The sequence below is a fragment of the Toxotes jaculatrix genome, chromosome 22 (assembly GCF_017976425.1).
Source record: "Toxotes jaculatrix isolate fToxJac2 chromosome 22, fToxJac2.pri, whole genome shotgun sequence".
Taxonomy (NCBI): domain Eukaryota; kingdom Metazoa; phylum Chordata; class Actinopteri; family Toxotidae; genus Toxotes; species Toxotes jaculatrix.
In genome coordinates, this window is record NC_054415.1 from 11935460 (window position 1) to 11947642 (window position 12183).

The 12183-nt window shown below is 40.6% G+C and overlaps 1 protein-coding gene across 1 annotated transcript in view; it reads right to left on the reverse strand.

Annotated features, from left to right (window-relative positions):
• Positions 1–12183, reverse strand: part of LOC121176034 (copine-8) — a 73028-nt gene that overhangs the window by 38042 nt on the left and 22803 nt on the right. Inside the window, exons 4-6 of the mRNA XM_041029966.1 lie at positions 11361–11464; positions 7849–7888; positions 3699–3775 (exon numbers count right to left, since the gene is read on the reverse strand). Of these exons, the coding sequence (XP_040885900.1) occupies positions 3699–3775; positions 7849–7888; positions 11361–11464 (221 nt within the window). The remainder of the gene's footprint in view (positions 1–3698; positions 3776–7848; positions 7889–11360; positions 11465–12183) is intronic.

Sequence of the window (12183 nt, forward strand, 5' to 3'; positions counted from 1 at the left end):
AAAGGGTGGTGAATGAATGAGAGAAAAAGAAGGACAAAGAAGGAGGGATAGAAGGTTGGAGAAGATAAAAGGATGGAGGGAAAAGAGAGTGATAGAAAGTGATAGATCCCACTCATCACAAACCGCCTTACTGAATATTCAAGAGCCTATCAAAATGAATGGCAGCATCATTATTTAAAGTGAAAATGTTATCAGTGATAAAATGCTAATTTGCCGCAAAATGTCTCAGGTGGCGCTAACTCACTAAATCTGAGTGCTCTCATGCAAATTTAACCAAACACCATTTCTGAAGTTAAAAGTCAAAAGGAGAACTCAAGGGATTTATTAGCCACGAAATGCAGCACGCTGAACTCTTGTGCAACTTTTGTTAAAGTTACTTCAGAGAAGCCCAGCTCGTAGTGAAATGAATGAGGAGGTTAAATGAATTAAGGTTTAAAGTCTGATTGACAACTGACCAACCAAAAGTAATACACAAGAAACACACACACATACTTCTGGTCAGCTACTGTACTTGTCAATGTTTTGCTTCCTGTTGCTGGTTGCTCTCTGATGCTCTCAGTCTCCCACACATACACACACACACACACCTGAATGCCCACTGGAGTTTGATTGAACAGTGTAATTAGCTGTAATTAGCACTCATTAAAATTGTTAAAGATCCCCCCTGTCGTGTCAGGCTGCAGGTGTGTGTCTGACATAGTCTAACACACATACACACATGCACACACAAACATGAACAGACACACATATACAGACACAACCTCAGCAAGACAACGACTGCAACAGCTGTAGTCTCAGTACCTTTGTTTCTAATAAATGTTGACAGTGTTTCTATTTCTGCACCAAATCAGTCACAACTTTTTTAAAAACAAGATCTGCAAATGGTCTGTATGACACCTGTGGAATATTTAAATTCAATAAATGCACTTACATCTGCTTTTAGCTGCATATATTTGCAATAATGTGGAACAATATAAGGAGAGTGCATGTCCTCAGCACCTGAAAGTACTCCTACAGTCTCCTCAGGCAACCTATACTTTAACTGTGAAAGTACAGAGCCTCTATTTTCTGCAACTATTCACACAACCTTTTCTACCAGTAATTATAACAACATCATAGACAAGACGTATGACACAGTACTTCGACAGTATCGACTACAGTCTTCAGCATTAATAATCATCTACGGATTTGTTTACTTTCTTAATCCTGTTACCTTCAGGGAAAACCGGAGGAGCAGGTGGCAGAGGGAACACGGCCAAACACAGAGAACAAAACAATTAAATCAGAAAAGAAACAGACTTGGTCGAGACTAAAGAACAACAGCAATCCCGTCCTGTCCTCTGGGTCGATGTGACTTCTTGTCTCACAATTTAAAACCTTTCATGATTAAACAGAGGACTTTTTAATATATGACCTTGCATTTTCAAAATCTAATTTAAGAAAGATTTTCTAAACCTCCTCAGAATGAGGCTTTAAAGCCACAGAGGAGCAGTAGTGCTTTTGCCATTAGTGCCACCATTAAGAAATGACTAAGAGAATGTGCACGGCATCCACATGTGTGTACAGTGTAAATGTGTGGATGATGATGAAGAGTGGAGTGAAGGGAGGGGTTTCTTGAGTAGAGCTTTCAGAGCAGATAACATCATTTTGCACTTTGGAGGGGTCCATGGTGCACAAATAAACGTGCACATGAAAAGGTGTTCACTCTCTCTCTCTTATTTTCCTTCTGAGTGGGAAACCTGCCACTGCAATCACCATGGTGATGGCGACTGTTGCACAAGTAGATGATAGTGTTGCTTTGAAACCTACAGGAACGGCGGTATGCACACACACAGACACACGCAACACCCCTTTTTCAGATCTCCAAGCTCATCAAGGCTTCAAGTGAAGAAGCAAATTGGATTAAAAAGACACAACTGAAAAGAAGCCAAGTGGGCTTCAACTGTGAATATGTGAAATGGAGGCCAAAAGAGCAACACTGTGGATAAAAGTAGATCATGATGTATCCCAGTCTGGGCTCTGAAACAGATTCTGCTGCTGATTTTGATCAGTGTATTTTAACATGAACTATATTTTAATACAGTTGCACCTTCAGAGATGTGGTACACCTTCAAAATGTTTCCAAAATAGACGCAAAGGGATAATTTTCAAAAAACTGGAAACACCTCGCTGGCAGTGTGGGTATCTTTCTCCAAACTGCTGGCTTCTGCTTATTTGTTAACAGCTTCTGTGGATCATCCACTCCTAACAGCTGGAGTAGGTCCAGCACGATGTTATACACATTGGATGTACTTCAAAAACTACTCTGATAGGCCCATTCATCAGCATTTTAAATATATTAAGCTTAATACTTAATTGTGTCTCAAACATTTAAAATTCCTGAATGTTATAAGAAAGAGCAGCAATGGTTTGTCCTTACCCATGGTTATTTGGTGAAGAGTGGAAGGATAATGTTGGAAAGATGTTGCATTTTAGTCCTACTTGAAGTTTTATATAGTATCAAAGCCCAGATTTACTGTGTGAATTCAACTTTCCCTGAACAAATAAAGGATAAAGTTTTCAATTAAGACATAAAGATCCAGAATGGATTCATGTATTTCGCTTGCATGAAAATGGATGAATCAGTTTGTAAAGGTTATAAATAAGAGGGCTGCAGGCTCGTTTTAAGCCATTAGATACTGACTCTGCTTCTTATTGTCATTTTCATTAACTGCTAACTTCAAATAACTTGTATGCTGAGAACACTTTGTAAACTTGCACATGCTGCAATACTGACAGCTGGCACAATAGCAACAAAACAGAAAGTAAAGTATAATTAGGCTCACATCTTCATGGACATACATGCAAGGAAACATATACACACACATACACCTGGATGCAGGTATCAAAATCTACAAGCTGCTGTGGAGGACAGGCAGCTTAACAAGCCTGATGAACACGATCAATGTAATGAGGTTCAGTGTTGATATATATAGGAAAAGCTTGAAGCGTGGAGGAGGTTTTTGTGTACATGTGTGTGTTTGTGTGTATGTTCATTAGCAACTACCGTAGGTATGCACTGTTCCTCGGCTTAGTTTCCCCAGAAACAGAAGTCATGGATGAATCCTTGTTACTGCCTGAGCTACTCCAATTACCAAGCAGCAGTTATTCTTTCCTGAATGAATGTAAACATATCTCACAGCTCCCTGCCTGACATCTTACACATTTAAGAACATTTTCATCTACTGAACTGTGACTGTAGCTTATGTGACTCAAAGGATTTCATTGTTTTTCTCATGAATATACTGACTTTCACACTGCTTCTTAACAAGCCGCCTTGTTAGTCAGGTCAGTCAGGTGGGCTGACAGTGCCAGTCTTGGTACAGATGGTTACAAAGAGACTGTCACTTATCAAACGTCCTGGAGTTATTGCATGAATCACAGATCAAGCAGTGTACATTTCTATGCAATATACATGCAAGCATTTCCCTCTTTCCCTCCCACGACTTCATATATGACAAAGCTGCAAAGAACCATCTTCGTGACATAAATGCAGATGCAAAACAAACTTGGAAAATTAAGTCAATTCTTAAACACAGGGATTCTCAAATGAAATGCCTGGGTTCTATACTCCATACTATATTCTATACTATATGAGGAAAACATTCCCAGCAGCAGCAGTCACTGAGCTATTGGCAGCTATGGGCACACATACTCACCCTAGAGCTTTTTCCAAACGACCGCCCAATGAACCGACCACCTCTCCGAGAGTACAGTAGGCCTGGCCCAGAAAATCCTGCGGAGCCAATGAGAGAGAAGCGATTCAGACAAGGCACAACATACACAATAAACACACAAAACATCCAATCAGTAAGGCAAGACTGACATAAAATTACTCACAAACATATAGCAACCTCCCTGATCTCCACAGAGTGAAGCCCTACAGGCACTAAACACCTCTGCATTCCCCACTGACAGATAATACTGGCAAGTAGATTGAGCCTTCCTCCCACCAGCCCTCGCACCTGCCCCACTCTGCTCCCTTGCCACTTTCCTGGTAAATTAAACCACCATCACATAATGAAACTTTACAGCTGATAGAGTCAGAAAAGCAGAGAGATGGAGAGAAAAGTACATATACAAAATCTATGTCTATCAGCCCTGGAAACAGCAAGTTGTCTGTCAGCAAAAAAATAATGGCAACCAGTTTATCCAGTGTGAAATGTAAGCCTTCAAAACGCAGGCAAAGAATGAAAAACACTACTAATGTATGGAAGCCATTATAGAAACACGCCATCTTCATCTCTCTGTCACCAGGGGGCATGCTGTTAGGAACATTTTTCATTATTGCACACTGTCTCTAATATCTGACTGGAGCAGCTCCACGCAGCACTAACATAATGGATTCTCTTTGCTCCATTGATTAGCCTCTTCTGTTATTCCGCCTCTATCTCCATCCATCTGCCCAGCTTTATGTCTGCCCGTCTAGCTTATCTGTCTTGCCATCAGTGAGTGCATACACTCACATGACTTTACTTTGCCATAAACAAATCTGTTTTGGCCATAATAAGCACTGAAATAAGACTTTAAAATGATTTTTATGATACCCCCACCCCGACTCTGATGTAGAGGCCATGCAATGCTCACAAATCTCCTAGCAACTGCAGATGTTGCCAGCATGAGGCCCATAGGATAATTGGCTGTGTGCAACTAATGGCTAAATATATAACAGCATGGGCTAGAAAAAGAGTTAATGTGAAAGAGATAGTTGTGTGGGTGTAGCTCCATTCAGTAATGTTAAAAAAAAAAGAACATTTTGATAGATAAGACTGAGATCCAAAGCAGAGGCGGAGCTCAGGGCAGATAGATCAGAACTATTAAAAACATTATGGATACCAGTTTTAAGGGGAACATACAGGGAACTCAGTGCTTGATGCTAATGCTTCTCACACACTGTCTGCACTGTAGGAACTGTTAACAAACAACTAGTTTTATTCTTCAGATCAACTTCAACATGATATTGGGAAAAAATGCCACCCACATGTCCACCTGGAGTGTTTGTTTGTTTGTTGCCATCAGCTATCGGTGTCACATTGTGACCATTCATTTGTGGACACCAGGTTAGACAGTCACTGACAAGCTATCCTGACAGCTGTGTAGCATCAGCTCACCAATCACGCGTTTTGTGGAGGTGGCTTGGCAATATTGCTGAAAACATACAGGTGTTTTGGAAATACCAAGCATCCAGGGTGATACCTGAAGCTGGAATTATGCTGCATGACTTCTCTGAGTTCATTGCTACAGAGTTTAGAATCACTGTGATTTATAACCCTATATAAATGGTTTACATGCTGTAAATTATCGCTTTATTTAAAGGAACACAACATGGGATCAGTCTGGCTTTCTATCTATCTGCTTATAGAGATATACAAACTCGAACCTCCACCTTTTCCCTTATATTCCACACTCGTTCTCACCCGGCTCCCAGCTGTAACTCCAGCCTACAGCTCCCATGCTAAGACACCATCTAATGGATTGTCTCTCCGGCTTTCCCTCCTGAGACCTGCATCGAGGCCGGTTAGATAGTACGCTGCCTCCGAGCCAACACGCCTGTCTCTTCTCGTATAAGATTATTGATTTCAAGAAAGTGAGGTAAGGGGGAGGAAAGACAGAGCGAGGGAGAGAAATGGGAAATGGAGAGATGGAGAGAAAGTGAAAGAACAAGGGTATGACAGCAAAAGATGACAGAATGTCACAGTGAGAGGAAAAGACAAGAAAAAGAGATAAGGGAGGCACAAGGCATGGATCCAGAGAGACAACAAAGTGACATAAAACGAGAAGAGAAAATCCTGAGAGGGACTAAACTTGCCTTTGAGAGACTGAGAGTGTTTCTCACTGTGATATTAAATTTATCTACACTTAGCTTCATACAGTTGCTGACAAATAAATGCCAGATGTGGATTTAATGGCTTTTATTTAGCTATTTTTCTCTATAAACTGACCTAAAAGTAAAGGTCAGTATGAATTATTGTTGGAGACAGACAGGAGATACTGGCCATACAGCCCCATCATGCCATCTACCACAACAAGTGGCAGTGACAGTGAGAAAGCTAGAAAGAAGAGGCCTCACTCTGTTGGATCTGCTGGACCTAAAAACACACTCAGTGTGATGATACAGAGTGGAGGTTCCAACCTCACAAACTGTCCTCGACAAGAACTGACAGAGGCGTGCACAGAGCACACAAACCGACAACAGCCAAGTTTAATTTAGGCCTGTTGTCAAGTTATTCACAGAATTAACAGTAATTAGTGACAGTTATGACGTACCGCCGGCTAAAACGCTGCAGCTGAATGTGTATGCAGCAGGAGACTGTATGTTTTACAAGATCATATGCGTAATCAGCTTCTGTGTGGCTTTAGGAGTCCAAATTAACAGTAGTTTATTGTAAATTCAGAAAGTAGTGATCTACTCCTTTTTAATGTCATGTCTCACAGTCCCTGCCTCCTTTTGCTCTTTCCAGTAATGCTAGCCTCTCCCCTTTCATTTATTACAGAAAATGGCAAAGTCACGTGACTGTGTGTCTGTGTAGAATGTTATGTGGACAGACTGGTTGGGTTGGACACTGAAAAGCAAACACTGATAAGACCTTAGGGCTGAAGCGTGGTGCCTCGGGGCGAAGTGACAGTTGCAGCACTGCTCAGAGGCAGACTGGGGCAGAAAAGTCAAGTGAGTGTCGCTTGAAATTAGTTTTGTTTTTTTTTTTTCTTTTTGCAGACCCACGCACTCATACACAAACATTTATATTGTGGTAATTCTCTTCCAGGTAGTGGCCAAAAACTGCTGAGCAGAGTGAGGAAGCGATGTGCGATCACACACTGGCCTTTACAGACATAGAAGCTATTATGTAATTATCCAGGTAATGGCCAGATAAGAGATTATGAGTAGAAAAAACATCTATGTGAGACTTACAGGTGCTTTGTTTTTTATGCTGTTTCATTTTTATTGCTGAATGACTTCCATGCATTGGACAGCGATAACCCAGGCCATTGTTGGCTGTTACCAATGAAAAACACCTGCTCAAACATATCTCAGATATCAAAGCAAAGCTGATTTCATGAACACAGGCGTGTGTACATGAGATTACAGTCAGACACAGACCTTTAGAATACAAACAGACTGTGTAGTAGACTGACTATTTCATAGTTATCAGTTTAAAGTCATTTCCCCTATTGTTGCACAATAGTAGTGTCACCTTTTAAAGGAAATAGGCTCAAACCCACGACCCTGAGGGATTGAGTCTCATGCTCTACCAACTGAGCTAACCGGGCGGCTCCAATAAATAGTTCAGCATATAATATCAACAACTCTTTTGAATGGCTAGTCAACCACTCTAAACATAACCATGGAAAACCTTTGTAAGAGTATAACAAGCATCTGTCTTTTTGAACTACAATCCCCATAATGCAGTAGGCTGGACACAGCTATTATTTTTTTGCCATCACAGACCAAGTTATCACATTGTTGGTTCTAATTACTGTTATGCTAATCACTGCTATCAATGGGGAAAAAGCAGGGTGGACAGGGGAAATCAGTGTTTATTTAATTTCGAAATGAATTACAGGCCACTCCGGGAATGTGCTATTACAGTAGATGATAAACACACTCATTGTAATGGCCAGATTACTGTTATGTGGCTGAAATGAGGCTAATGGGAGGTAATGACAAGGACAGCAATCATGCTCACGCAGACACTCACTCACACCCACACAATGAAATCAACAAAAGTGTGCAGAGGGACAGAAATAAATGTGAACACACACACACTCCTCACAAAAACACACGTGACCAAGACAGGTTTTGGTACTCACGTGTTTTGACAGGTTGGCACTCTTGGAGTCAACATCATACCTACAGAAAAAAGAAAAAAGAGAGCAATAAAGTCAGTGGATTAGAAAGCGAAGGAGGGAGATGGGAGCTCAGCTGGCAACACAACAGGGATTACAGACAGGGTAAATCAGTAATAGGGCCAAGCAGCTTGTCAGCGACGATCTCACCAGAGGCTCCGGGTAGTTCACTTCCCAACATCACAGGCTCACAGGCATCCTCCATTAAACTGACACTAAATGGACTAATTGGCAGTCACACATACGATTGTTAGAGTACACGTGTTTGTGCTTGTGAGAGAGAGATAAACAGAAACTGAGAAATGTTGTGCTAGTGAGTAAATATGTAAATAAGCGTCTGTCCTCCTTTGTGTCTCCATCTCTGCTCATTAGTGTCAGGTTTAGTGGGCAATCCCGCTATTTTCTGATGTATGTCTGAAAATTATTCACACTTTTTATTCCTCGATTCCACCTGCAGGCGTCTCATCTCATACAACACTTGTAAGGATAAAAATCTGTCCAGAAATGGCCCCTTCAGTGCAGAGGCTACTCTAAAGAATGGGAAGCAATCAGACAAGCCATTCACACTGTGATTTCAGGTCATTTCACATATCAGGTCATTTCACCCACCACTAAAAATGTATTGCCCTTTGCTGGGTAATATTTTGGGGAAGAAATGAGGGGCAATACAGTTACTTTACAAGGATGTTGTAAATAATGTACGCCCTGTGTGTGTGTGTCTGTTATTGTGTGTGCTGCACATTGAGTAATGTGGAGCCTATTAATATGAATCCGAATCATGACACTGAATTTTTTGTCCTTGCTTGGGGAAGCACAAAACTATAGGAAGATATTTAAATCACACAAATCTCCTACTTCACATATTAACTTATCATTCAAAACCCCCAGTTTCACTATGATCACATAATGTTGAGTGGACATTCTGTAGTGCATTATAACCTGTGCTCTGTTACTGTTTTTTTCACACAGATCCTATCTTCATGGGCCTGAGGGAGGAAACAGTCTTTCATCTGTTATCATCTCAGACTGTTACCCTCTGCACCAGCTATCTATGGCTATGTGTGTGTTTTGTATACACACACACACACGCACGTATGAGCAGACATTAAAGTGGAGGAATGCATATCCAAACACATTGACGCACATGCGAAGGCATGTGCATATTTTTCTTCAACTGATACAGACCCTGAATGATAGTAGCATGAACACACATGCGCACAAACAAACACACAAAGACCGACAAAAAGCCAGTGCGCTGTTTTGTTCCTCAGATGCTCAGTTTTATTCAGAAAACCACTCAAGAGACAGCAAGCGTAGAGGCACGCATTCATACATTTATACAGCCACCTAAACAGATGAGAGGGCACATGCACTCACACAACACATGCCCTGGGTTTGAGAATGTCACAGCACAACTGCTGTTGTCAAAGTGTGTGTATTTTATGTGTGTATGTCCTCACAGAGCAGTGAAAAAAACACATTTGGATCCCTGTGTGTGATTTCTAAATAAGCATACACACACATATCCTCATAGCTTTTCTAGAGAATCTGCTGGAATGAAAATTTGACATCTTCTCTGATGTCAAAAAAAAAAAAAAAAAAAATTATACAGGTATGAAAAACACATTCAAGTGGTTGTTATGGTCACCATCTCTAAGCCACACACATAGCCACAAATACGTGCGTGCACAAACACACAACACTGTCACCGCGGTCTCTCACACAAGAGGCATACATCAGCTTGGCTTTGGTCTCGGCGCGGGTCTGTCCACATGACGCTGTCACACTTCTCTAGTGAGATGACAATACGAGTATGTGCTGTGACAGAGCAACCGGCTGAGACACTGAAACACTAGTTATGTGTGCACACACTGAACCGGGGTACTACCATACTGTACAAGGATCTACAGTACTGAATTAAAATATGACCATAATTCCATTTTTTCCTTATCAAGGACATTGAGTAGTGAAGACTGTCCTCTGCTTTTGTTACAGTAATATACACGTCTTAACCACAATGCTCTCTGTCTCTCACAGGCAAACTCAACAAAAAGGAATACATGCAGACGCACTAACTCCTCTTCACAGAGCCAGGTCCCAGTTGGTTTGTCAGCGTGGGTCCCTGGTTCATATTATTATAATATAATTAGTCTCCGTCTAATAAAATAAAGCCACTGAAATCCCCTCTGTAATTCAATGAGAAATGCAATCTGAGAGCAAATTGAGAAAGAGAATACCGTCACCAACAGGCAGGCTGGTGCCTTAATAATGGCCGCCTCTTATAGATCACATGTGCTTCTATATGCAAAGGAACGTGAGATGTAGCCATAAAACTTATACCACATACATAGAACTGTATCATTTAATACACTGTTATGTGGTACAGGACTCACTAGTACATGAGACTGATTCAGAGATTCAGTTTAAATACAAGGGACAGTTAAATCTAATTATCAAAGGTGCACTGATACTGGTGTCTGTAATATGACAATCTATCCACAGGGATGGATCAATATACATTTAGTGAAGCAGCTACAAGTATCCAAAACTTCCCCAGCCTATTACAAACACGCAAATACTAATACCAGTGTCATTTCTATAAGAGGCTTGGTACAATCAGATGCAAAGCAAGTTTAGCGTTTTACTTTGTGGCTAATTTGGAGCAAGTACTTATGTAGCTGTGTTCATGCCAATGCCACAATCTGCCAAATCTCAGCAGTAAAAATAATACTGGAACAGTACCAATATTGCTTTTAATGCTGCCACCACCTACTGCAGAGAGTATGCCAAAGCACTTAGACAAATGCAGCCACCCCAGTTAAATACTATAATATCACTGTTTGGTACTGTCAAGGTGATAAGATTCATTCCCGCATAACCTTTGAGACTTTTATTAGCATGAGTATGCAGTAAACAGCAGCTTTCAAAACGTAAAAATGTTGAAATGATGCAGTTTGTGAAGAAAAAAATGCCACTCATTTTTTGGGCCAATCTCCACTGTATATTTGTATCAAGTTCATGTAATTGTTCTACAATAGGCCAAATACCAGCTGATATGAAAGCCAATCCAGTGACTCTTTCCTTGAACTATCTGCCCAGCCTTCTATCAGTTTATGTTAATAGAGAGTTGTAAAAGTAAGTAGACAAATGAAACCTTTGATAAAAGCTGCACACTTGTAACTCTAGTATGAAGTAATTATGACCTTGAATAATTCTTCATTTTGCAGGTGACATCTGCAATTCTTCAGAGGTCACACATTCTGGGAACTGAAAATGTAAAAACTACAGTTTCTAGAAGAGGCCCCTAACACTGAGTGAATGAAAGATCAATTTCAGCACTTTAAATGCTATTTGACCTTTACAATGTTAGATGCCAGAACAGGTTTTAATCTCAGCAAATATTAATATGGCAATGACACACACACACACACACACACACACACACACACACACACACAGTTGTAGACCTTACTTACAAGTCAAATCGGAGGTTCTGCCGCTCTTCAAAGAAGTAGTCCAAAATGAATTTCCGCACAAAGTCTGGGTTTAGCGTGTTGTCAATCACCTCTGTTCTCCCAAACTAGACAAAGGAAGCAGGATAAAAGATAGATGAGAATACCTTTTGGAGAAACTGTAAGACAAGCAATTTTTAGTATTCTCAGTATATTTCTGCTTTTCTTAACAGTGGACCATAAAATCGTGTCTGTTTGATGCCCCGAATCTTCCTAATCTATAAAAATGTCCAAGTTGATGTGAAACCATTATCTTTCAATTTAATATTTCTGCAGCTCACCAAACTTGACAGCTTTAAACTCACACAAATCACAGTTTTCACAAGCGCCCTGTGAAGTGATTCATGTGAATAACTAATCACCAGCAGGTTTTTCCTCAGGCGACACATCAGGGGACAGGCTGGTTACAGAAGATTATGTACAGCTTTAGAGTAATGAATGCAGAGCAGCTGAAGTATCAAGTCAATGGGGGTCAGGCAGGTCCCAGTTTGGCATTTAACTTAGCTTGTTAATAATGCATCCAGATGATGGGCTACTCAGAACTATGAATAACTGGGAATGATTGAGGCTGCAAGATTTGGCCCCTCATTTACATTCATGAATATTCATTACTGTCAAACACGCTGGTGATTGTGATACCGCCACATGTGAACGCGCACATGTGAGCGCACACATGCTCATACACTACTACTAGCCCAAATAAAGTGGGGTTTCCTATCATAATTAGTGCAGAGTAATTAATAAAATTGGCTTCAATAATACAATCCAATTACCGTTTTTGTATTAC